This window comes from Ananas comosus, linkage group 12, assembly GCF_001540865.1.
Source record: "Ananas comosus cultivar F153 linkage group 12, ASM154086v1, whole genome shotgun sequence".
Taxonomy (NCBI): Eukaryota; Viridiplantae; Streptophyta; class Magnoliopsida; order Poales; family Bromeliaceae; genus Ananas; species Ananas comosus.
In genome coordinates, this window is record NC_033632.1 from 537,748 (window position 1) to 564,724 (window position 26,977).

Below are 26,977 nucleotides of genomic sequence, written 5' to 3' on the forward strand. Positions count from 1 at the left end.
GCATTTCAATTCATTGTATATATACTATATGATTTTCAGAAAGTCCACACATCAAAAGCAGTAGAATTTTGATATTATATTTTATAAAATAAACAATATTAATTTTTGCATTATTGATATTTTTAGATTAGTTAATGTCTTAAGAATAAGCTTTTAAACCGTGTGATTTATTACATATGGCTTTTCAATAATCTAGATATATTATTAGATGGAGTTTAAATTTTAAAGAGCAAATAATAATATCTCTCTTTCACTATAAATATAAATAATTACCACTAAATAATATTTAAAATCTAAAATCTAATTTTGGACATCCGCAGGAAACATTGAGAACAAATATTTACTATGTAGTTATCAAGTAATTTCAAAATTTGATTGCGTAAAAAAATTTATGCTCAAAAGCCTCAAATTATGATTTGTAATAACTAGATATTTTGAATGGTGCAGGACATCATATGCACCCGGCCCACGATGAGTTGCAGCAGGTGCATTAGATGTATAGGTACACCTGGTGCAGGACAATGCGTTCTCCCTTTTCACCCTCCCTCTCTTTTCCTCTTTTGCGACTCCGATACCAATTCATCTATTCATCAAATTACCCCCCTTCTCTTTCACTCTCTCTCGCCCCATGGAAACCCTACCCTCGAGCTACAAGGAGAACGACGAGGACGAGGAGCCAATGTGGAGCGACGCCCTCGACCCCATCCCATCTCCTCCTTCTCCTCCTCCCTCCGCCGCCGCCGCCGCCGCCGCCGCCGATGCCCCTCCTCTCCCCGCTCCTCCCTCCGCCTCCGCCTCGGCCTCGAAGAAGCCGAAGAAGAAGAGCAACAACGTGTGGACCAAGTCCACCTCCCGNCCCGAACCCCAATCCAACGGCCACGCCTACCCAGCCGGCGCCGACGATCCTCCCCCGCCGTCCGATGACGACGCCGACGACCCCGACGACGACGACGACGACGACGACTCCGCCCCGGCGAGGAAGAAGCAGAAGCCCCTCTCCGCCTTCGCCTCCGCCGCCGCCGCCGCAGCCCCTCCTCTCCCCGCTCCTCCCTCCGCCTCCGCCTCGGCCTCGAAGAAGCCGAAGAAGAAGAGCAACAACGTGTGGACCAAGTCCACCTCCCGCAAGGGCAAGAAGAAGTCCAAGCCCTCCCCCCACGCCCCCGCCCCGGAGGACACCGTCCTCATGACCCCGATGCCCCGCGGCTTCCCTGACCGCTCCGACGACTCCCCCGACGCCCGCATCTGCCTCTCCCGCATCTACAAGGCCGAGAAGGTCGAGCTCAGCGACGACCGCCTCGCCGCGGGGAGCACCAAAGGCTACCGCATGGTCCGCGCCACCCGCGGCGTGATGGACGGCGCCTGGTTCTTCGAGATCAGGATCGTGCGGCTCGGGGAGACGGGCCACACCAGGCTTGGGTGGACCACCGACAAGGGCGATCTACAGGCGCCCGTCGGGTACGACGGCCATAGCTACGGCTACAGAGATATCGATGGGACTAAGATTCACAAGGCCTTGAGGGACAAGTATGGGGAGGAGGCCTACACAGAGGGGGATGTGATTGGGTGTTATATTAGCCTCCCCGATGGGGAGGCGTATGCGCCGAAGCCGCCGCACCTGATTTGGTACAAAGGGCAGAGGTACGTCTACTCGGCCGACGGCAAGGATGAACCGCCCAAGGTAGTGCCTGGTGAGTTTCTTCCCTTGCCCAAAATCTTTTTTTTTTTTTTTTTTTTCCTTTTAGCTATTATGAATGTCTCGTCTCCTTTTCGGTAACTTTTGAAGTGTTCATGTGTTGCTGTTTTACCTGTTTGTGTTATAGGCTTTGTGATCATATATATTGATTAGCATTGTAGATTACACGCACACGAATGCATTTGATGTTGTTGCACTTGTCCTTGTGTGAATGAATGTTAGTAGAAGGGACATTATTCTTACTATTAAACTGTGAAAAAAATCAAGGAGTATTGTGTAGTTCTGTTTGCAATTAACTTCTCTTTAATTCTAAGCTGTAATAGAATGGGGGAGTGTTGCTAAAGTTTATCTGTAAATCAAGTTGTTTTTGGAGCTGTTGACCATGGGTTGCAATTGCACAGGAATTGACTTTCAGCTTCCTACTCTTGTTTTAGTTTATTCTTTGATTTTTCTACCAATTTTTTATACATTATTATCTAGAACTGAAATGCTGTCGTCGTTCTTCCTTTCAATATTGGCTCAACGCGTGTCACTCGGGGATGGCACGGTATGGGCGGTGGTCCTGGAATACCGAATTGCTGTCCTAAGGGTACTGTTTAGCGACGAAATAAGGATTTAAGATTTGTTGGAAAGAAAAGCACTTGTTCCCCATTTAAATGTTTCCTTTCTTGTGCTCAGCGTCCATTCTCAATCTGGTTTCAGAGCTTACTTGGAGTTGAACTTCTTCTTGCAACTGCTGAAACATTTCGTAGTGAATTGTTTCATAATGAGTTGATTCTTTTCTTGCCCCTTCAGTTATGTAGTATTCTTCTGTTGTATTTGTTTGGACAAAAGAATGTTATTAGATTGTAGATCACTTTGTGGCTGAATAACTTTTTCTGAATTTGATCGCCGTAGAATTAAATCAGTCCTTAATCTCTTATTATTCCAACTCTGCAGGGAGTGAGATATCTTTCTTCAAGAACGGGATATGCCAAGGTGTCGCCTTCACGGACCTTTTCGGTGGACGATACTATCCCGCGGCGTCCATGTACACACTTCCTAACCAGCCCAACTGCGAGGTTCGGTTCAACTTCGGGCCTGATTTCGAGTTTTTTCCGCAAGATTTTGGTGGCCGTCCGACCCCCCGACCGATGATCGAGGTTCCTTATCACGGCTATGATTGTAAGATTGATGGGCCTGCTGAAAATGGCGTTGCAGAGAAAACTAGTTAAATTCCATCTTCTTTTAAGTTTTGTTTTGTTTTTTAACTCTGGGGGAAGAGCAGAGATGAGGAGTGTTAGAAGAAGCCCTTTAAGTTGTACATTAGAAGGTGTAAGGCTGGTATATTAGCTGATTGCTGATTTCTGATTTTAACTTTTGCCTTTTCTATTATTTACTGACTTATTTTCAAGCAAGAAGATTTCGGCAATTGAAGAGCATCATGTATTTTTTTCTGAGAATGACGTGTTTGCATTAGGTAAATTAACCCATTGGTAAATTTCACTCCGGTCGTCCAACTTCTATTTATCACAATTGTTACTTGATGGAAACAGAAATCAAAGTTGTCAATTGCAATAAATTAATAGATAGTAAACTAAGTGAAATATCATCTTTATCTCTGTCATCGAATCTGTAATTTGCCCTGCTAACTTATTTTTCAAATTCTTTATACTGGAGTATAATCTAAACAAGAAAAATCAGGTTAAAAGACTTTACGTAAAAGCCATATTAACTCAAATATTGGTCTTCTTGTTTTTAATTTCTTATTATTAGTGAGATGAGGTCACTTTTGATCAAGGACAATTGAGATTGCTGTTTTATATTTTAAAACTTGTTCTAATTAGTTGTCTCAGCAATTTCTTTCAGCCAGAAAGTGTTGCAAAAAAGGTGGACCTCACACCAAGCCAACACTTTTCCTTATCTTTTCCTTTATAGATAGGAACAAATGCTTCAGCATTTGAAGCACCAAAATATCTCAGCAAGAGGAATGTGTGAAGCCTAAAAAGGAAGCCTACTATTGCATTGTGTATTGAAGACTCTGGTCTCCTGCTATTGTTACTATTGTTTTATCTTCTTAGCAAGATCAACATATGGTAATGCATGCATGCACCTTGAATTCCCCCTCCACCACTGCCACTCTCTCACTCCCTCTCCACCATGCTTTGCTCTCCAAGCCCACACTCCAATTTCCCCAATCTCTGTCCTCGCCATCATCGCCATCTCTCTCTCTTCCTCCCGTCATCACCAACCATACCACTTTTCACCTTGTAGTTGTGCCCGAGGACTCTCAGGCAATCAGTGGGGTGAGTTCTTCATCGCGGGATTTTAGCGAAGGAATCGCAAAGGATAATAATATTGTGCTGGAAAGGAGAAGGAAAAGGAGGTGGAGGAAAAGGACGAGGAGAAAGAATGCTGATTTGCGCTCAGAATCGGATGACGAGGAGGAGGATGGGAGAATGTTCAGGGCAGTAGAACAACGTCGTTTTTCGAAGGTGGAGAAATCGAGATATCTTACACGAAGGCAGGAGGCACAATTCTCTCTTTATCTCAAGGTTGGTTGTTCATCTTGGTATACACAAGCTGCAATTGTGATTTGCTTGTTATAGGTTTATCTGGTTTTAAAGTTGCTCGTTAATCACATAATTCTCACTTTCCAATAGAGAGATTGAGGAGAAAGAATACAAAATCTGATGACCCTTTCATTATGTGACATAGCTTTTCTGAGTCTCTAAGAGTTATGAGCTGGTCGCAAACATTACATCCCAATGTAATTGGCACCATGAAAGTAGTCATGTATCATGTAAATGGTAAATCACAGTTTCATAAATTAAATCTCAGTGTGACGGTCACTGCCATAGGATTAGAACGAAAACTCTATTATCTTATCTTTTATACTAGAAAAGCAGTCGAAATAGTTACAATATATGTCTAAATGAGTGTATGCAGGAGGAGGCCATGCTAGAGAAAGAAAACAACCAAATGGGGGAGTTCACTTCAACAACATCAGCTGAGTTGATAAGGAGAAGCAGCAGAGACAAAGCATTGTTGAGAGCGCGAGAGAGTAGAGAGAGGATCATCCTCAGCTACAAGCGCCTCGTCGTCTCCATTGCTTCTACCTACCAAGGCAGAGGACTCGGCCTTCAAGACCTCATCCAGGCTAGTTATCCATTCTCTGAAAAACAATTCTAAGATCTGTTTAAAATATCAAAATAATGCAATATTGGCATTATTTGATATTGGCAGCATGTCACCCCTTTAACTAAGTTATCATTGGTAAAAGTTAAATCATTTAACAACGCTGGTGTTGCACAAAGAAGGATAGTTGAGATATGTAGCCATATGTACATGTAATAATTTTCATACTATATTCAAACTAGCTTTGAATTGCGCTTCAATTGGAAAGCATACGAACCATGATCAATCAATGATTCCATAAGGGCATGCAATTTAAATGCTAATGTTGGAGCAGTAGCAGGTTTCAGCTATCTGATTGTTTGAAATGTATTTCAGGAAGGTTGCATAGGACTTCTTCGAGGTGCGCAGAGATTTGATCACAAGAAAGGATATAAACTCTCGACTTACGTCTATTGGTGGATCAAGCAAGCGATCGTCAGAGCCATCGTTAACAAGTCAAGGATTGTGAGATTGCCGGTAAGTGATTATTTTTTTTTTTCCATTTTCATAGAATTTCTTAAATAATAAATGTTTTATTTTTCCTCTTCTTCTGGTTGTGTCTAATGACTAATAAGTGCAAACCTAGCATTTGTGTAGGGTAGCTTGTGTGAGGCGGCGAACAGAGTCGCAGAAGCTAATTCGATACTAAGAAGGCGATTAGGGAGATGGCCTACTTACGAAGAAATCGCCGACTTTGTACATGTAGGTGTTTCTAGTGTTCGAATCATTAGTGAGAGGATTAGACATCCGATTTCGATTGATCAACCAGTGAACAAGGAAGGTTTGTCACTCAAGGTAAAAAGCTAATTTCTTTTCTCATTGCATCCATGAAACAAAAAAAAAAAAAAAAGGTTTGGGTTAGTGCTGTTCACTCTTTGGGTTTTTAGTTCTTCTACGAGTGTTATGCGGTTTTCTTTAATTTTGTTTATGTCCAGGTTATTTGCAAACTATATATTTATGGGTTATATTTGGCAACATAAAACACAAATGCAGGAGTTACTTTAAGTTCATTTTATTTTGAATAATTGAGTATATGAACTAAGCAACTCAAGGAAAGTAAAAGAAGCGAAAACATAAAGAATGCGCATTGCGCACATATTATTTTCTTTATTCAATCTTTATTGCAGGAAATTATTCTGGGACCTGATGAAATACGACCGGAGACGATTGTCACAAGACAAATAATACTGAGGACTTTGGAGGAGCTTCTCAAGACGCTGAGTGCGAGGGAAGAACACATCATGAGATTACACTACGGTTTGAATGGCGAAACAGCGCGATCATGCGAAGAGATCGGGAAATTGATGAATCTTTCCAGAGAGAGGATTCGACAAATTCATGGCAATGCATTAGCAAGACTAAAGGAAGAGAAGGGTCTGATAGAAAGCTTGTGGCAAAATTCTTTATAGAAATTTCATACAAAGTTATCCAAGTCATCAATTATAGGATCATTACGGAGACTAATAAAATTGGAGAAGCCAAAGCAGTATCAAGTTCATGTTCTTGTATAAAAGTTTCTTCTTTTATTTCTTCTCCGCAACTATGTGTAGAATTCACAGTCATAGAAAAATGTCTCTTTAAACAAAAATTATGTTTTTCTTTTCTGTTTTTTTTTTCTGGATGTTCCATGGTCTAAGCATAATCTGTTAGTTATAAACTAGAGTGGTGGACATCTATTATACGCTGTAAGTTACTTATCTATTGCTAAATAGTCCCTGAATAAACAAAAGTGCAATACTAATATAAAATATCCTCCGGTTCTTAAGCTTAGAGATAAAAATTTAAATATCCATTTGCACGGATTATGTCAACAAGATATTAGCACAATATAATTTATATACTGATGACACAGTTCAAAATTTTTTATTCTTTAAATTAATAAGTAATTTTTCTAATAAAGTTTAAAAAATTTGATAAAGATATATAATAAGCAATTAAAATATTTTGGTGCTAAAAAAAATAAATATTTTATATCATTATATATTGATACATATGTATTTTTTATAATCGGCACGCATCAGCTCGGTGCGGCACGTACTGTGCCTTATCGTGTTAATAAATTTTCTGCACTACTTAGTGTCATAACACTTAAATTTTTATTAAGAGGTGTTTGGATGAAATAAGGGAACGAAGTCGAGATCCACAAAAGTCCTCGTGAATCATGGACTTCGAGAACATGCAGCATCTTATTGTTAGTAGGCGAAGGAATAACCATACAGATACAACTTATCAAATTTAAAAACAAAGTTTAAACGAAGGACCAATGTGCTAGATACAAAAGGTTGGGAACCTAATTACAAATGATACTGTTAGAAACTATAAACGGTTAGGGATTAGTATTAGGCCAGGATACAAAAGGTTAGGGACCTCGTTGCAATAGTTTTTGTGTCGGAAACGGAAGTGCGATATCTCGAGCTGCTTGGGTACCAAAGTAACAATTTACCCCGAACAATTGGTTCTTCGAGTTCTACACATACTACTCCTTTGGTTTCTCTCTCTCACCACCATGAGCGGCGGCGTTGCGGCGATCCGCGGCGGCTTCGACCACCCGATGGGCGGCGACGGCGAGAGGAAGAAGCGCCGCGCCGAGGAGGAGGAGGAGGACGACGAGGACAACGATGGGAGAGGCATGGACGCGTGGGCGTGGGAGGCGCTCCAAGAGGACGAGGCGGGGCTCCTACGGCCCCTCGACTCCAAAACCCTAGTCCACGCCCAGTATCGGAAGCGCCTCCTCCTCAGATCCTCCGCTCCTTCCTCTTCCTCCTCTCGGATTCAAAAGGGCCTCATTCGGTACCTCTACGTCGTCTTCGATCTCTCTCGGGTTCGTCTACGCCACGCTCTGTTTTTGAATCGAATCTGATTAGAACTCAGTAGATTTCAGTTAGAAGAACCACTTGATTTGATTCAACTAGAAATGAATGTTGCTGTTTGGAACAAAATTGGAGTTGAATTTGATTCGATGTGTGTCTGCTTTTCATAAACATATTGTTGATTAAATAGTTAGAAAGCTAGTATGTCTATTTTACTAGGCCGGGTATTTTTAAGCTTTTGATACATCATAACTAACATCAAATGGATTCTTATCAAATTCCATCTCAAATGATGAAATTTGATTGTATTTTGTGAGATCCCGGGTCAATTGAAATCACATTAACTAATTTTTCTAAATAAAACTATAATTCCATTTTCGTAGAATTCGTGGATTTGAGACAGCGGAATTGGGTGTTAGTTTTAGTCGTTGGTGTGATTCTGGTGGTATTGATTTATTTAGTGTGGCATGGAACCTTGCGTTATAAAGTTAGAAGACATATCTTGATAGGGAAAAGCGAGGGTTTTGGGGTTTAACTATGCTTATCTTTTGTGTCTGAACCATAACTAGACCTCTTATTCATCTTGGATGAATTTGATATATCCTGCTTATCTATTATACCCGTGTTTTCACACTAATTTTTAACTACTGTAGGCAGCTTCAGAGACAGATTATCGCCCTAGTCGAATGGTGGTGGTCGCTAAATGTGCCGAGGCATTCATCAGGGAGTTCTTCGATCAAAACCCATTGAGCCATATCGGTCTCGTGACAATAAAAGACGGTGTTGCTCAACGGCTAACAGATATAGGAGGTAGTCCAGAGTCACAAATTAAGGCATTGATGGGAAAGCTCGAATGTTCTGGCGATGCTTCCTTGCAGAATGCCCTAGAACTTGTTCATGGATATCTGAACCAAATCCCTTCTTATGGCCACCGCGAAGTCTTAATCCTGTATTCTGCTCTCAATACCTGCGATCCAGGGGATATAATGGAGACAATTCAGAAATGCAAGCAGGCTAAGATTAGGTGCTCAGTTATTGGCCTAGCAGCTGAGATTTTCATATGTAAGCATTTGTGTGAGGAGACCGGAGGATCCTATACTGTGGCTCTGGATGAGGTAAGCATCATCTGCTTATCCTGTTACCTTTGGTACAGATCAGTTCAAGAATAACATTAATGGGGACACAATAGGATAATAAGTAAAAATGTATGGGGGCACCCTCAACTGTAGGCCATTTTGAGTTACACTGCCCAACCATTGTTGTTGTTGTTGATATCTTCTCAATTTTTGCATGTTTTGATTGGAATTATTTTCATCAAATAATGGCTTTTTTCGGCAGTTCATTCTTATTGTTATCAGAGCGTATAGTTCATCAGCTGAAACTTAATCAAAATGAAGAATAACTGAATAAGTTGATGGGTTGCCAATAGAAAAAGCTGGAGAGTCTACTTCAAATCTTCATACATATTGAGTTTTCTTATGTCATAATGGCCTGTAGCCTATAGTCCATCACCTGTACATATAGAGGGATAACAGTAGTGTTTGCACAGAACTGTACCAATGAGTGTTGGAAAAGTTGTTCTTCAGTTATCTTAGAACAGCCCTGTCTGACTGTAATAATCGACTTTTTATCTTGTTTAGCAAAACAAGGGGGATAATCTGAGTTGTCATGTAACTCATGTTGTGTGTGAGACTAATGTAGCCTTCTGAATATGTGCACACTGTATTGAAGTAACATGACATATATTTATCCTTGCAGTCACATTTCAAGGAATTGTTACTGGAGCACGCTCCTCCACCCCCTGCGATAGCAGAATATGCCGCTGCTAATTTGATCAAGATGGGGTTTCCTCAGAGAGGGGCAGAGGGTGTTATCTCTATTTGTTCATGCCACAAGGAAATAAAGGTTGGCGGTGGCTATACTTGTCCGAGATGCAAGGCCCGTGTATGTGAGCTGCCCGCTGAGTGTAAAATTTGTGGATTGACGCTGGTCTCTTCTCCTCACCTAGCGAGATCTTACCACCATCTTTTCCCTGTAACACCATTTGATGAAGTATCATCTATGTTTTCAAGCAAATTGAATCAGAAGGCACCACAAACTTGTTATAGTTGCCAAGAGAGCCTCGCCGGCCACGGTAAGCATAGATTCTTAGAGTTCTTACTGTCATACCTTAGCTTATATACATACATAATCTCGTGCATGCTGCAGACATGCATACATACAGACATTCAATGAGGCATCCTCCATGTTTTTGGAGCTTGTTATGTGGATATGCATTAAGAGATCTCAACATTGTCCCTTTTAATGGTTGATTCAAGGTGTTTTGTCTCTCTTTAACAGTCAAACATGATTGGAATTTGGTCAACTTTTGTTACAGAGAGTTATTGGATGTCTAGATCAAGAATAATGGGTCTAATTTCCCATTGGGTGATAGTATACTATGCTCGAGAAGCATGTTCAATTAACGCTCTGCAAACTTCAGCCCAGTTGGTGCATGGGTTAAAGAGCTCCAAAGCTTACGAAATTTTGTATCTTGATATCTCAAACAGCTTAAATCACATTTAACAGTACGACTCGTTAGCCTTCAAAAGAATCAGCTGGGTTCTTCTCTCCATTAGTGGAGTTGTTTATGTTTGCAATATAACATCAATGTGTTCTTCTTCTTCTTCTTTTTACCCTTTATCAATGAGTGCCTCCTTTTATTTTGTTTATTAATCATCGAAGTTGCTCTGTTCTAGTATTCTGCTGTTCGACCGAAACAGTTGACACGAATCATCAAACTGACTCATTTAAGTTCTTTTTAGTCGACAGAAATCATCAAACGACAGAAATCATCAAACTGACTCATTTAAGTCCCTTTTATAACTGCGAATTCTTTGCAGGGAATAAATCCAATCTCCACGTTACCTGTCCGAAGTGCAACCAACACTTTTGCCTCAACTGCGATATCTACATTCACGAGAGCTTGCACAATTGTCCCGGTTGCGAGAGCCACCGGAGCTTGCCTATGTAAGAGCTTGAGTTATTTTTTTTCTTCTTTTCTTTTTCTCTTTTAAAAAAAAAAAAAAAAATTAATGTAGCATGGGGACGGTTATTTATTTGATGCCATTTTAAAGAAGCCAGAATTAAGAGCCAATGTAATTTGACCAACTCAATGTTGCTGCATTAAAGGTTTGTATTTAATGCTATAGAGCAGCTCCAGTTTTTCGTTTTGGAGTAATGTCCAAAATTTACTTGAAAATTTTCCTCCCCTCTTAATGAGTAATTAATTTTGTTAAAAGCACGTATCATTTTCTTTGTTTTTTGTGAATCTGCCTGTAGGCCCCTAAATTAAACGCCTGATGCAAGATTTAAATGAATAAACATGGTAATGTCTCACTCAAACAACTGAAATTGTTGCGTTCCTTTGAATCCCAAGAACAAAACATCGAAGATGTGAAGTACTAGTTATTATATTATAAACTTGAAATCTTATAAATAAAGGGAGATCTTATTTTTAAATTATATGCTCGTCCGCATGAGCCCAAACTTTCAAAAAAAAGAAAGAAAAGTTACTAGTACAGAATGAATCAAAAATACACATACATTGCTCAGCACAATAAGCAAGCAAATCAATTCAGAGCTGGACTTTGCCACTCAATTCCTAAGCAGCTGCAATCAAATTCTGTTTTGACTCTGTTCAAAGCAGCTTCTCTATGCTGCAAAACCGGATTTACAGCATTTTCTTCTTTCTTTTTCCGCGACATTTTTCTCGAGATGCTCTTCCACAGGGATTCAAACCTGCACGCTAAAAGATAAAACGAAAAAGTCTAAATCAACAAGGAATCCTGACACGGAAACAAAACGAGTGAAAAATCTTTGTATATCACGAATGTGGTTCACTAAATGATGCAAAAAGCTAACAACATCAATCATCAAGTATTTTCCGGAAACAAAAGTTAAAACTGCAACTGATGCGATAGTAAAAGATGCATGAGAATTAAACCAGAGAAGAACAGAGAAGAGATCTTATTATTTATTATTACCTTCGCTTCGGTCCACGAATCCTCGGATGATGCATGCAAGAGACCAAGGCCTTCCTGCAGATGCAGCTTTCGCCCCGCCTTTGATCTCGCCGTTATGTTGTTTCAAACTGGATAAGCATCATTTTTTATTTTATTTTATTTTTTTATAATCCTATTCAATGGATCGTATTTGGGGGGCAATATGCAGCGATAGATGTACGTAAACATGCAATTTTTGCCGACCAACATTTAAATATTTAAAACAAGTGTAAATCACGTGAGATAATCCAATCAAATTGGTTAAAAATGAATGTTATATGCTCAAATTCAAGGATACATTAATCTAAAACAACACGAAGCTCATATAAAATTAGCTCAAAAGGAACAACTTGCAGGATGAATTCTAATAGATCCAATTCATTAAACAAACAAACAAAAAAAAAGGGGACAAATTCGCAGAGAAATAAGAGAGAGAGAGAGAGAAAAAAAAAAAAAAAGATGAGATCGAAATTACCGGCGCACGAAATTCGTGGTGACCCCGACGTAGGAGCGGTTCAATCGGGATGAGAGGATGAGGTAGACGCACCATTCGCTTTTAGGGCATCGGCTTCTTCGTCCCCCGCGACCGGGGGTGAGAGACGAGGACGAAGACGAGGACGAGGGAGAGGAAGCAACTGCGGTGGGAGAAAGCGCTTTTGGGGGAAGCCGATGAGAGGCGGGTTTGGTGGATCGGAAGCGCGTCGAGAGCTGCTTCCTCATCGTCGTCGATCGAACGACACACGAAGGATCGATGGATCTTTTTTTTTTTTCTTTTTTTTCTTTCTTTGTTCGTTATTTTTTTTAAAAAAAAAAATTATCATCTCACGGTTTCTTCTTCGTTGTTTCAAGTAACTGCTTTTGGCTTTTCGGAGTCGGGGCTAAGGAAAAGCGCTTTTCGGAGAAGCTGATGAGGGACTTTGGTGGATCACTGGATTGGTATAAAAATATTATATTTTTATTTTAATAAAATTTAAATAGATTTTATTTTGCGTCGGTTCTGTAATTACAACAAAAAAAACAAAAAAAATCACTTTTTTTTGGTTTGATTTCACTTCTAATACTTTATTTTATCCCAAAAAAATAAAAAATAACTACTTGGATTCGTTGAGATTTGCTCAAACTCAACTGAGCAAATTCTACGAATAGACTAGATTTGAGACTGATCATAAACCAACTTAAAAATCACAATCCAAATGCGCCATGATTGGGCTTTTTTCTAACTTTGTTTTCCCTTCAACCTCTGTTTTTATTATCTGTATTTTACTTTACAGCAGAATTAAAAATATGAAGCAATAACATTTGTTTTGAGACTAATTTATTATTATTTTTATTTTTATTTTACTATAAGTAAGAAATTTAATTTTTTAATTAAATATTGGCTAAAATTTTGGTCTATGTCAAGGCCCATGGCCATGGCTAAATTCAAAAGCATTCTCGCTGGCCAGCTTGTTTGTCCGCTAGTCATGACATGGCGGTGAAGCAAAGAACGTTTACCACAAGCCATGCATGGTCTCTTCTTGGAATTCAAATACATAATACATACGTGATACGTTTGTGTGTATATATATAGAGTACGCCTTGTGTACTTTCGAAAGTACGGAGTCATCCATATTTATAAATTATTTTCGATAATAAGACATTCGATTCGACGATTAAATATAATCTACTTTATTAGAATTATTTAGAAATCAAATTTTATAATTTTTTGGCATCATTTATCAAACGATCAAAATGTCTCAAAAATAACTATTTTAACTATCGATATGACATGTTTTAAGTTTAACGGTGTAGAAGTATTCAAATTATATAAAAACTTAATAAAAAATTTTACTTAACATCGATAGCAAGATCAATACTTTCGATTTAAAATTTGAATCATTTATCACTGTTTTTTATGAGATTTTTATTTTCAGTCATTCATTTTGAGGCTACTCATTTATTAGACAAACAAAATCAAAAAATTATGAAATTTGGTTTCCAGATATTTTCAATAGCGTAGATTATATCTAATAGAACCGATCGCTGAATCGGATGTCTTATCATCGAAAATAATTTATAAGTACGGAAGCCTCCGTATTTTTAAAAATACAGAAGCCTGGCTCTCTATCTCTCTCTCTCTCTCTCTCTCTCTATATATATATAGAATTATATATATATATATATATATATATATATATCTATAAAGTTCGAAAGATTTGATAAAAATACATAATAAATAATTGACTTATTTTGTTGCTAAAGAAAATAAATATTTCATNATAGCGTGTTAGGTACAAAGTGTACAATTACGTGCTCTATGTAGATGCTGTGGTTTACTCTCTCGGTCTTTAATTTAATTTTATTTAATTTTATTTTATTTTTTGGCGCTTTGGTAGATACCCCAAATTAAACACTGCACATGGAGCTGGGGCATGCTGTGCTTGTCCTTCTTCGTACCTGGAGATCCGGTTGGTCGGCCACTCCGATTCGAACATGATCAGACTTTTCTTATTTTTTGTTATCTTTGCTTCTATGGAGTCGAAAACTAGTTAGCTTCTATCCAACATATTGATCTAATAAAAAACGATTCAAAGCAAGTTTGATATCATGTTAGATAAAAAAAACATGACGATTTAATCGATTAAACGATCCGACTAGACACACTGAACTATCTCATGTGCCCAACCGATCGATTTGATAAATANACATTTGTTTTGAGACTAATTTATTATTATTTTTATTTTTATTTTACTATAAGTAAGAAATTTAATTTTTTAATTAAATATTGGCTAAAATTTTGGTCTATGTCAAGGCCCATGGCCATGGCTAAATTCAAAAGCATCCTCGCTGGCCAGCTTGTTTGTCCGCTAGTCATGACATGGCGGTGAAGCAAAGAACGTTTACCACAAGCCATGCATGGTCTCTTCTTGGAATTCAAATACATAATACATACGTGATACGTGTGTGTATATATAGAGTACGCCTTTTGTACTTTCAAAAGTACGGAGTCCTTCATACTTATAAGTTATTTTCGATAATAAGACATCTGATTCGACGATTAAATATAATCTATCTTATTAGAATTATTTAGAAATCAAATTTTATAATTTTTTGACATCATTTATCAAACGATCAAAATATCTCAAAAATAACTATTTTAACAATCGATGTGTCATATTTTAAGTTCAACGGTGTAGAAATATCCAAATTATATAAAAATTTAATAAAAAATTTTACTTAACATCGATAGCAAGATCAATACTTTCGATTTAAAATTTGAATCATTTATCACTATTTTTTATGAGATTTTTATTTTCAGCCATTCATTTTGAAGCTACTCATTCACTAGACAAACGAAATCAAAAAATTATAAAATTTGATTTCCAGATATTTCCAATAGCTGAATCGGATGTCCTATCATCGAAAATAATTTATAAGTACGGAAGCCTCCGTACTTTTAAAAATATAGAAGCCTAGCTCTCTCTCTCTCTATATAAAAAGAATCCAACTACTAGCCTTTTAGGAGGACAGAGGCCTTCGTCCCCTAAGTCATTTTAGATGTAGGGATTTCGAATTGATGATCGAAACCGTCAAAACATAAGAGTCCAGCTACTATACTCTTATGAGTACGATCGCCTTCGTACTCATAAGTTGTTTTCGATGATAGAGCTTCCGAATCGACGATCCATACCGTTAAATATTATCTANAACAATATATACATTTCACCAATCATACCTACCGGAATTGGTTAAAAATTTAGAATAAACTGTAAGCCTTTTCAGTTTATTAAATACTATGTTTTGCTCAAACAATACTTCTTTTTTTTGTTTTTTTTTTTTTGAAGCCCGAGGTTAAACTGATCCACATTTTATTAAGAAAGAAAGGTTTCAAATCTTAGTGAAAACAATGAGGGGGTCCAAAAGCAACAAAAACATGATGGCTTCAAAGAGAAAACACAGAACAAGAAGGCATCTACTACTTTTCCCAAAAGCCACTCTTCCAGAGCAACTTTCCATGATTCCAGTATTTTACAGATCTTTTCATTTCTAACTTCTTATTAGGCACCACAAAATTGGATTCCCACAACACCACTGTCTTCATATATACCCCTTCTTATTCCCTATATCTAATCCATATAAAAGATAAGTTAAAAAAAAAAAAAAAGAAAGAGAAAAAAGAAAAAAAGAACAGAGAGCCACCAACATAAGATTAGAATAAAAAAAGGGAAAAGAAAATTGAAACTATTTTTAGAGTATTACAAATCCTATCCTATCTTTCAAAGAAGAGCCTTGGCCTTGTCCTCTCAGGTAGAATATAATCATCTATTTGCTTTCTTTTGCTGCTACTGCTCTCATTATTGCTTTCATTGCAGGTGTTGGCACTGCTACTGTTGCAGTCTTTAGATTTCCTCTTTAGTAAGTGGGGTTTGAGTCTGCTCATGTCAGAGAGCTGCACTGGTTTCAGAAAGAACTCATCTGCTCCTTCCTCCAAGCATCTGATCCAATAAAAAAAATAACCAATTAGCTACTAGTTGGTGGTTAATTAAATTAGTTTTCTTTTGGACCCAAAGAATAAAGTGATTCATTATGATGTACTAGTCTGAATGAAATAGTGAGAAGATATTGCATTTGATTAAGCTACTGGCCTATGTGATCCCAAAAAAGAAAGGCTTTTGATTAAGATTTTGGTTAGGCTTTTTCTTTGACTATTATTAAACATGAAGCCAAGTCTAATCATAATTTAAACCATATTTTAACATGAAAAGAGATGATAATAAATATCCAAAGGCTAAGTTCTACCTCCAATTTATTGAGTCATGGGGGGCTAAAATTGACTTTGCAGGAAGGGTCATTACTGATTAGAAAAATTGAAGCCTCTAACACACAATTCATCTGATGTTCTTTATTTGCAAAAGAAATTCTTTCTCCTTCTTCAGTGTCTAAAATCAGAAAAAAAATTCAATTTTTTTTTGCTGTTTTTGCTTCAATTTATGCTATTCTACCAATTATTATCATGAGATCATAGTGAGCTTTGTAGTGTTTACTGAGCTCACCTCTTAATCCTGGAGGGCACATTCTCAGATGACATGATCACAACTGGAATGTCTTTAAGAGATGAAGACTCCTGAATTCAGCAAATTTTTTTTTTAAGAAAAACCAATTAGGCCTTTTCCTTTCTACAGAAATAAACAGTCAAGAAAATAAAACAAAAAACACTGCAACATCTACCTTAATCTTCTTCAGAAGATCATAACCAGTCATTCCAGGCATGCAGTAGTCTGTGATGATCAAATTCACCTCAATTTCCTAAATCAAAAACCCCAGCCCAATTTACTTCATCAGAAAAACTGAGCTACTAATGACCATTAATTCAAACTATTCAGCTAGCAAAAGATCAACAAAAAAAAGTTGATTAGTTCTAGTAATTTTTGTCACCTGTTGATTAGTAGGATAAGATAGTGTGTTTGTTTGGTCATCCTGCAGGCCCAGAAGCTCAAGAGCTTTGGTTCCAGAATCCACAGTAGTAACTGAACCAAGCAGAGAAAAATCAACCCAAAACACCCCAGAAAAATCACAGAAAAAAAAAAATGAAGGGTGCCAAGAAAATTTACCTTGGTAAGAAGATGTCTTGAGGAGCCTCTCAATCAACTTCCTATCTGAGAGGCTATCATCCACAGCCAATACATGGAACTGGGTATCTGTTGCAATTGCCATTGCAGCTCTAGAGAGATAGAGATAGAGAGATAGAGATAGGGAGAGAGAGGGGGGGGAGAAGAATAAGGGGGAGGTGAGAAAAGAATAGNGGTGGAGGGGGAGAAGAATAAGGGGGAGGTGAGAAAAGAATAGTGGGGGAGGTGAGTTTGGTGTGGAGTTGCTTTTCTTTTATAAAGGATTCCTTTGGAGATATGAAGGGCCCAACAAAATCCCACAACAAGGAAAGCAAGATCAGACCAGATCTTCTCCATATCTTTCCTAAGAATTGACTCTTCTTACCAGTGGAGCCATAATACTAGTTTGAATTAGAGAGTAAGCAAAGAGGGGCCATCACTTTCCTTTTTATTACTTGTTTCTTGTTTTCTCTTGTGTCCTGTTGCTAGCTGACTCCCCCCCTTGCTGGGTCTTTTTCCTTTGCAAGTGGCCTGCAATTATGCCTGCTAGATTTGTTAGATAAAGTGGTTGGGGAATAGGATATCTGGAGATATGCTCATTTCTAAATTAATTAATTACTTAATTAATCAGATACTAACCAAGTTCCATTTAATATTCGCGATTATTTACAAAAACTTCCCTAATCGACGACCCACCATACTTATTATGTCTTGGATCGGCCTTGAGATTCGGGTAAATGATTCACGCGCAAATATTAAAACACCAATTTTTAGCTCGATTCAACATATTGATACCACTGAATTGCAAATTAAAAATTTAGCTGTGACTGTGAGGACAATTTATTAAGCAGGCTAGATCTTTCTAAACCCCTATTAAAAAAGGGGCGAAGGGTAAAAAAAAAAAAAAAAAAACACACACACACACACACATGAAAGACTTTGAATCACGCTTAGACCCCACTGTACTCTTGATCCTTCCAACCATGTGCTATTCTTTAATGAGGTTGTTACCGAGAAGAGAAAATTAAATAACTATGGCAATTAAAACCCGAGTAATCCGAAACCTGTGGATACTCAGGATTGGCAATGAGAAAAATTAGGTGAGCAATGCCAGAGAAAAAGTGATCCTGTGGCCCCGAGGATCAGAGCAAGGATGGAAAACGTGTTGTGGACTGGGGATTCAACACAAACACACACACACACACACACACTCTCTCTCTCTCTCTCTCTCTCTCTCTCTCTCTTTCTATAGATATATATATATATATTATATTGTGTACAACCTGTATGGAATGAGATCATAGTCTCTTTCCCCTTATCTGGATTCTGGAAGAGATCAGCTGATGGGTGCTGCTGCTGCATTAGCCAAGCAATTTTCTTGTTCTCATCCTCCCATGTCTCCACATCCTAGGAAATCCTCTCCATGATCTCTCTTTATCTTTCTCAGAATTATTAATTGCATGGACCTTGGCACCAAAGCCACATGTAACCATCTCCTATTCTTGAAAGTGCTGCTACAGATGTTCTAGAATGCTTCTTAATACTGTAATGTAATACGTAAAAACTTAATTTGTGGATACGCATAATTTAAAATTGTCAAATTATATTATCAGCACAGTAATATTATATAACGATCATATTGTGAAAAAATTTAAAAAATATTAAAAACTAAAAATAGAGATGCGATGGAGTATTCGTGACTGATTTGATAGCGCGAGAGTCTCCCTCTCGATCTCTTTCCATAGTTGATCATATTTTGATAGAATGTTATTCTTGTACGTTATTCATATCGTTCTCATATATAATATGAGTATATTTTTTACTGGTTCATAGTAGGCATCAACTGTAGTTATAAAATACCGAGGCAGGAGCAAAGCATTTTCCTATATTATATGTTTCCATCACTAGCTTATGAACTGTAGCACTGAAATCAAAGAAGATCTGCTATTTGGTGATGGTGACCAAATCCTTGCTTACTAATCAAGGGAAAACAGGTAAGCAGATACAGTGGAGTTGCCAAAGAGTAACAGGAATGGAGATTCTATTCTGGTACACTAACCTAGGCTAGTGTGGGAAAGTGGTAGGAAAAGTTTACCTGGTCCTATTTTCTTTCTTGTGAATGAGTGTATTAAAAAAATAGCTTACCAAGATTTTTTGAGAAATAATAGCTTACCAAGATTGACCGCCAAGTAAGTATTCTTGGTGCCACTCTTCTGTCTCAAAGCAGTGCAATTGTTAGGCGAAATAGTAACTCATTTAATTCTTGTTTGGTATCATTAGATATCACCAACAAAACATCGAATGTTCATATGTAGGAAGATGTTAATCCAAAAATGATGCGACGTAGCATAATTATTGTACCAAATTATTTTTTGAAAGATTTACCGTTTAGCGACAAATTCTGAAAACGATACGAACAAACTAACTTCCGGAACAAGTCTATTTCTGAAAACAACAGTGGCATCAAAATGTCTAAGACTTTTGTTATAGCAGCAAGTTAATCTTAGAGATCTTGTTTGATGTTATTTTTCTTTTATTTTTCTTTGGGTTTAGTTAGATTTATATTCTACCTGATTTTGCTTGTCAGATCCTGGAACCCAATCATTTCCAAAAGCCATCACTGGCATAGGCATAGGCATAGGCATAGGCATAGGCAGAGGTGGAGACAAAAGCAAAAGCAGATCCTGGTATTCCATAAGATCCAAGTTAGGCTTGAGACTGTAACCTTTGAAAATGAACCCATTCATACTCTTCTAGATACGGAATAATAAGGCGTGCTTCAGTGAGCAATAGTCAAATTGTTGCCCAAATTTTGAAATAGAGTAGAAAGCTAATGCAATATATGTTCAGGGGATGAATCAAAATCAAACCAAACCAAACCATACTAGCAAGATTCCGTGCAAATAGAATATGTTCAATAGTTTCTGGTTCACCACCACACATTGTGCAAGAGAAATCCAAACCTGGCATTGCATCACTAATACACCTACAAACAAAGTTTCTTATTCTGAAAATTAGACATTTGCGTTTTCCTAGTGTTCTCCAAAACTTAGGAAGAAGTAGACAAGAAGAGGATCCAATCCAACTGTTTTATATGATCTACTAGTTTGAAGGCAAACTTACAAATTGTTCAGCCGCGCACGCAAACCGCATAAAAGGGGGCATTGGAGAAAGCTTTGATATCGCAGCTTTCCCTAGAAGGGCGGCCCGCAGAGCCAAACAGGCTCTTAGTTGAAAATAGTCCATTATAGGATAAGCACCAAACTAGTTTGTCCACGAAAGGTATAACAGTATAAGGAACTACAACTTTCTAAAAAAAAAGAAAAAGAAGATTCTGTTAGATGTGCCTCGAAATTTGGCAATCTAACTTTAGTTTTGAGCTTTTGACTCATCAACAGTTTTACGGTGCGACGGATTTTGGGAAAATGAATGTCTGTGGTGGGCGGAGGCCCCCAGCAGTACAGTTTGGATCCAAAATCTGTTAGGAGATTTTTTTTTTCGTTTTGCCCTAGAGGTTAGCTTGCCATTTTCGTTTCTATTGATGCGCTCGTCGTGATAGATCTAATATTTTCTTTTTTTTTATTTTTTTCTAGTGATGACAATATAAAGAATGTAAACAGTCTTAAGCTTCGTTTGGTATTACGGGGAGAATGCTTTACGTGCGATGAGAAAGTACGTTAGAAAAATACCTTGTTTGTTTCCATACGTAATATTACGTTCCACATATCACGATGAATCAGTTATGATATATTTTTTGCGGTCCCACTGGAGAACACAGAAGCATATCCTTATATACTTATATGCTTTTTCTAAACTCCATTTTATCTAATAGCGTTAGATAGGACTCAATGCCAAACTAAGCCTTATCTGTTGGCCCATTGAAACTTCGGGCTTTTCGTCGGAGACGGTGCACATTGCCCAACCCAAAACGGCCCAAAAGGCAAAGCAGGCCCAATCACGAAATGAAACAACTATTTTTAAAATAAAATACTTTGGTAGAAACTAATGTGTAAGCATAACATTAAGGTAGCAAGGTGGAACCTTTATATGATTATATCCCATATAACCTCTTTAGGAGGAGGAATAAAAGGAAAAAAGAACACCATTGAAACAAACCCCAAGTTCGAACACAGTTTTTGACTAATACTGGAATAAAACACACTAATCGTCGATAAGAAAACGATATATAACCATGTACCCAGAACATAGTAATAAAAAAAAAAGAAAGAGGAAAACCATAGTCCTAAGAGCAGCAATTCCCAACATTATCCTAATTAAGCTAGGTGATATGTCATCACTAGGTAAAAATATATAGGTAGAAATGCATATGGAGAGACAATGATCATCAATTCCCAACTAAAGCAAGGAGAAAGTTCTTGTAGTCCCCAGAAATCTCCTTGCCTATTGCATGCTCAAGAGCAACATTAGCCCTCTTCTGAAAAATCTCCTTGATCACCTTGAGATCCTTCTCCGCGCGCGTGACGATCACACGAGTAAGCGCGTCTTCGTCGGTTCCTGATTTGTCGATCGCATTGCGGAGAACCTACCAAAAAGAAGAAAAAACAAGTGAACCAAACAAGCACAGCTAGTAAATCAGTTCACATGTTTGTTTACCTTTGCAAAGTACTTTTTAGGATTGGAGATGGATCGAATCGCTGTTCGTAGCGCCAGTGCAAAATCATTTGGAGTTTCACTAGTCAAAGCCTAATCATATCGCAACACAATTCAGTTACAAAAACAAAAAAAGTTCTTGATCCTGATTTTATATAGGTCTAATTTCGAATAAAGGGAATTAGAATCCATTCATAACCTTGGTGATGGAACTGCCGTATTCGTCCTTGTAGCGGTTGAACGTCGCAAGAAGCTGCGCCTTGCTCCTTGTACCCAAGATTCTAATAATTTCCTCATGATTAAAGACTCCCTTGGTGATAGTCTCATGAAGAATCTTTGCCTCTGATTGAGCTAAGTTAGCATTTATCTCCTCACCGTTGTATCGATACGTGCTCACTAGTGCAAATAGAAGCTGCAATGTGCAGTTCAAATAACAACAGTATAAGTGATTCCATAATAATATTGTCACATAAGGATAAATTGCACCAGGGCCCATGAACCTTTTAGCTTTGTTTCACTTAAGGTGTTCCAATCTTTATATGTTTTCGTATTCTTACCCATATGATTAAGTTCCCCATTAGACGGGACAAATTTAGCCGTCCAATTAAGAACATGAACTTAAAATTGCATCAGACTACAAACAATAGGAACCGAATTGTAACAGTTGGAAAGGTGTTTATGTCTCTAGAGATCATACAGCGCGAAAATCTCCGGTGGTGTGTGAGGCAATATCTTCTTCCAAAGAATGTTTGTAGCGCGCTTGGTACGCTCGCTTCACGGCCAAGAGCTCATCAGGGGAATTCACACTCGCGATCTCAATTATCACTATGTAGTCCACATTCTTGCTCTTCAATGCGACATTAGCCATGATAGCTTCTCGCTCGACCGGATCGAATATCCATCGATAAACCGCCCTCTACAATACAAAATACAAGATGACGGCATAAGAATGCATGTATTGTAAAACATGGAAGGTTGTGCATCATCAACATTCGGTTCCTACACAAATAGATACCTCGAAGTCGCCAGAGAGTTCCGACTCGAGCCGCTTGATCAAATTTTCGTTGTATTTCTCTTCGTAGGCCAACGCGATTTGCTTCCTCTGAGCTGCATCTCTGTGTGCTAACACAGCTATCACCGCCTTCTCGTCAGTTCCCCATCCTATTAAATGTTACCGAGGAAAAGTTAGGAACATAAATATTATCCTTCTAAATTTTGTTCCTCGTTTGATCAACAGTTGGTAATAAGAAGTGCCTTGCGCACTGTTTTTTCTCCTTAAGATGACAATTGTTTTATCATGAAGTTGACAACAGAAGCTCTAAGATGGCATCGCGAATAACACTTCGCCCCTGCTGATCATGTTTCTGCATCAGGCATGGTCTTGATCTACATGAAGTTGATTCGAGTCCGACTCAAAAGCGTGTTGTGTCAACTTACACAGGTGCAAATCCGGTTAGCCCAAAAAACATCAGATGAATTCGAGTTTCTTTGAAAAGGCATATATATATATCCAACTATCTTTGCTTCATATATGCTAAATTTAAGAATCGAGAATTGTTGGAAAATTGAAAATAGGTGGTGATTAGCGACCGAATGATTCAAGCTTCATTAGATGCCAAAAGAGTTGTTACATATTCACCTAATTCTCTTAATCATGTAATCCAAAAATTGCTTAACCATAGTAGGTTATTTCCATAGTAAACAGAGCAGGAAAAATGGACATGTTGGTGAGTGGAGTGGTTGAGATCTCTATTAATTTTAATATAGATAGGATAATAGATAAATTAACTAAAATTTAAATATAAAAATAAAAGTTTATTTCACATGCATTGCCATAGCTTAGAAGGTAACGCCCTCTATAAATAACAACATTGAACAGGGCAAAACAGGACTATATTAATCTTCCTATATGCAATTTCAAAATGCAGCACAAAGAGGCATCTAAATTTGCTGAAAAAAAAAAAAATCAAATTCAAATTATATTAAGCACCAACTTGCCATGGTTTGATAACAATTAATAAAAGCTACATTCCTATTAATGGGATTTTAAAATTAACAAAATTAGATGAATCATGCACCCAAGGCCACACTAGCAGAAAATGCACCATAAGAGTTCGAAAAACATGCATAGACACCATGTAGTATTGATTCCATTTCTCAAAAAAAAAGTATTGATTCCATTCGATGCGGGACTAATATTTCTAATATCTGTCAAAATTTCCAGATCATTCTAAAAAATGTGGGATCCTAAGAATATGTCATATTTACTGGTCACATTTTTTTTTAAAGTAACAAACAGCACACTTCATTCACAAAGAAATTATATATTATTTTTTTTATTTTTTTAAGAGAAATATAATATATTATCTGTTTTGTTCATTTTTTTTAAATGAACACAGCAAAATATGTGAAACAACTAGAATTCACACTTGGAGTACCAACTATCAGGCCCCCTAACGGTACTTTTGTTAGCATAAAGTCATGTATCTCTTCTCTCAAAGCAATTGAGAGATCAAACTAAAAGTCTATACATCCTCTCGAAAATATAATATGAACATGTAGAGAGAGAGAGAGAGAGAGAGAGAGAGAGAGACCTTGAAAAGCCTTCCTCAGCTTCTCAGCATCTTCAATGGGAGAAGGAACAGGATCAGGAACACTAAGCGTGGCCATGGCAAATTACCCACAAACACACTTACTCTCTCTCTAAAACAAAGAGTATCAATGCTACATTGGAGTCCATATATAATATATATATAGACAATAAAGAGAGAGAGAGAGAGAGAGAGAGAGAGAGAGAGGGAGAGTAGAGTGGTGCAACGCATGACCTCTTCGCACATGAAACCGGCCCCATTGCTTTGAACGTAACGCTTGCTACCGGTCGTCTCGGTCATTGGTGGAACGTACAGTTTTACAGCCTACACCGGGTCTCTGAATCTTCGTGCACCAGGCTGTCCTTAGCCCCCTATTCCATCTCTCTTTCTTTTTTTCTTTTTTTTTTCTCTCGAGTTATTAGCATGTATTGATTCAAATAAGCTAACAAGAGAGTGTAATGTTAAAAAATGAGGATTCAAAAGTGTCGACCGGGATCATGATAAGACTATACGGCCGGATATGTCCCAACGTTACGTACAAATTAGATTTAATAATCACAATCTAATATAATTATTTGTTCGAACAAAATTCAATAATTATTTCGTGTTGTGACCTGTGATGTTCTTTAGTTATCTTATTCCATCTAATTCGAATTTATGTGAAAAAATAAGGCAATCTCTACTGTACAATGAGTTATAGCTTTTATTTTATTTTATTTTATTTTTGCTCAGATGCGGAATAGTTGGAGAAAAAACTGAGACACTATGGAAAGCAAAGGATGATGGTGCGGTGCATGAGTGCTAATGCACTAGGTGCATACAGATTGAGCACTGGAAATTAAGGACGATTCCCACTGACACATTTCCATTTCAAGTCAATTACCTAAATAAATACTTTCACCTAATAATACTAAATAATAATAAATAATATTTATTATCTTTACACACGTAAACATAATAATAATAATAATAATAATGCACATTGATTTGCTCATTTATGCCTTGCATACTCAACCGGCTGGTTCGGCTCTCACCGTTTGTCCGGATTCGGAAACAATATCAGTGACTAAATATTTACTGATTTTGATTTTGGTTTTTTTTAAAAATTTTTAAAACTATGTATCTTGCGAATTTATTTATCTTTAGTCGTGTAACGCTTTAGTTACATAAAATGGAGTGCAATTATAGTGTTATTTATTATTTATTACGTGTCATTGTTTAGTTGCACGTACTAATTTAGTGGAGGGTGGGGAGCGTGAGTGTTGCATTATCAGTTGAAAATGAGCATTCTTATAACGCGAGTACATTAATTAAGTTCTAGCGTTACGGGTCCCAGAAACGCAAGCCCGTATTTTCGGGCTCATGTGGGTCACAATGACACATTGGTGGGCCCTCCTGGCAGTGTCATAGCCGTGACACGTTACTGAAACATGTAAAAACCACCTCCACCCACCCACAATATTATTAGGAAGTAGAGCAGCCACCACATGGTCCACATCACGATTTTGCAGAGATGTACTATTTCTTTTGTTTTTTTTTTTTTTTGGATAACCTCAAAAAAAAAAATGCATATAGTTTTACACTTTTTCATTTTAATATTCTGTGATTTAAAGTGTATCAATTTGTCCCATGTGGTTTTGTTTTTATCTTTTTGACAGCTTTTTTTTTAATATTTCGTTAGATTATATAAAAAAAAACTTTAAATACCCATCTAGATTTATCGAATATTTACTTTAGTATCCTTTTATTTTAATTTTGACACTGATTTAAGAAAAAAATAATAATAAAATTGATAAAAAAAAAAACGAAGCCACAGAAAGGCAAATTAATACACTTTAAACTATAGGATACTAAAATAAAAAAATACGAAACCACATGAGAATTTTTGAAGTTATCCCATTGTTTTTCTCTAGATGTAGTGGAGGAGAGACATAATAATGTGGCAAAGAAGAGAGCGTACGTGTCCAGTTATTTGAAAACATAAATTAAAAAAAAAAATTCAAATACCACCACTGTAATTTTATATCTTTTTATTTTAATACTCTGTGATTTAAAATATATTAATTTAATACCCTATGATTTTATTTTTATCTTTTTATTATCGATTCCACTATTTTTTTTTTGTTAAATCAGTAATAAAATTAAAACTAAAATGTATTAAAACGAATATTCGATAAACTTAAGTAGAGTATCTGAAATTTTTTATATATAACTTGGCAAAATATTAACGAAAAAACTGACGAAAAAATAAAAATAAAATCACATAATACTAACTTGATACACTTTAGACCACAAGATATTAAAGTGAGAAAATACGCAACCACAGAGATGATATTTGAAAATTATCCTAAATTAAATACAAAAAATTTAAAATTTTTAATATTTTAAAAAATTGGTAAAATAAAAATTACTTTTTGCTTCTAGAATAAGAGAGCGTAAAATATACACTTTCTTTTAGAGTGCGTAGCGCAGGCAACAGTGCTTA

The 26,977-nt window shown here is 37.1% G+C and overlaps 6 protein-coding genes across 8 annotated transcripts; 3 read left to right on the plus strand and 3 right to left on the minus strand.

Annotated features, from left to right (window-relative positions):
- LOC109718420 (protein TRAUCO) lies at positions 456–3,109 on the plus strand. The gene is made up of 3 exons (XM_020244664.1): positions 456–485; positions 809–1,688; positions 2,633–3,109. The coding sequence occupies exons 1-3, from the start codon at positions 456–458 to the stop codon at positions 2,905–2,907; spliced, it is 1,185 nt and encodes a 394-aa protein (XP_020100253.1). The 3' UTR covers positions 2,908–3,109.
- LOC109718609 (RNA polymerase sigma factor sigD, chloroplastic) lies at positions 3,627–6,538 on the plus strand. Its single transcript, XM_020244916.1, has 5 exons — positions 3,627–4,227; positions 4,622–4,831; positions 5,186–5,326; positions 5,447–5,644; positions 5,977–6,538. The coding sequence occupies exons 1-5, from the start codon at positions 3,766–3,768 to the stop codon at positions 6,256–6,258; spliced, it is 1,293 nt and encodes a 430-aa protein (XP_020100505.1). The 5' UTR covers positions 3,627–3,765; the 3' UTR covers positions 6,259–6,538.
- On the plus strand, positions 7,184–10,900 carry LOC109718971 (general transcription factor IIH subunit 2). The gene is made up of 4 exons (XM_020245485.1): positions 7,184–7,670; positions 8,313–8,774; positions 9,418–9,793; positions 10,542–10,900. Exons 1-4 carry the CDS (start codon positions 7,356–7,358, stop codon positions 10,670–10,672), a joined length of 1,284 nt encoding a protein of 427 aa, XP_020101074.1. The 5' UTR covers positions 7,184–7,355; the 3' UTR covers positions 10,673–10,900.
- On the minus strand, positions 11,096–12,658 carry LOC109718006 (structure-specific endonuclease subunit slx1). Of its 3 annotated transcripts, none has more exons than XM_020243977.1 (3): positions 12,178–12,646; positions 11,685–11,791; positions 11,096–11,446 (listed from the first exon to the last, which is right to left on the minus strand). In XM_020243977.1, the coding sequence occupies exons 1-3, from the start codon at positions 12,420–12,422 to the stop codon at positions 11,271–11,273; spliced, it is 528 nt and encodes a 175-aa protein (XP_020099566.1). In that variant the 5' UTR covers positions 12,423–12,646; the 3' UTR covers positions 11,096–11,270. The 3 variants fall into 3 exon arrangements, with proteins under 3 accessions (XP_020099566.1, XP_020099569.1, XP_020099567.1); XM_020243978.1 differs by having other exon boundaries at positions 11,301–11,439; positions 12,178–12,656; XM_020243980.1 differs by lacking the exon at positions 11,685–11,791 and having other exon boundaries at positions 11,096–11,439; positions 12,178–12,658.
- LOC109718721 (two-component response regulator ORR9-like) lies at positions 15,634–17,448 on the minus strand. The gene is made up of 5 exons (XM_020245107.1): positions 17,294–17,448; positions 17,118–17,209; positions 16,911–16,988; positions 16,736–16,806; positions 15,634–16,177 (listed from the first exon to the last, which is right to left on the minus strand). The coding sequence occupies exons 1-5, from the start codon at positions 17,394–17,396 to the stop codon at positions 15,952–15,954; spliced, it is 570 nt and encodes a 189-aa protein (XP_020100696.1). The 5' UTR covers positions 17,397–17,448; the 3' UTR covers positions 15,634–15,951.
- Positions 21,312–24,671, minus strand: LOC109718720 (annexin-like protein RJ4). Its single transcript, XM_020245106.1, has 6 exons — positions 24,496–24,671; positions 22,917–23,062; positions 22,599–22,817; positions 22,101–22,313; positions 21,905–21,994; positions 21,312–21,833 (listed from the first exon to the last, which is right to left on the minus strand). The coding sequence occupies exons 1-6, from the start codon at positions 24,569–24,571 to the stop codon at positions 21,636–21,638; spliced, it is 942 nt and encodes a 313-aa protein (XP_020100695.1). The 5' UTR covers positions 24,572–24,671; the 3' UTR covers positions 21,312–21,635.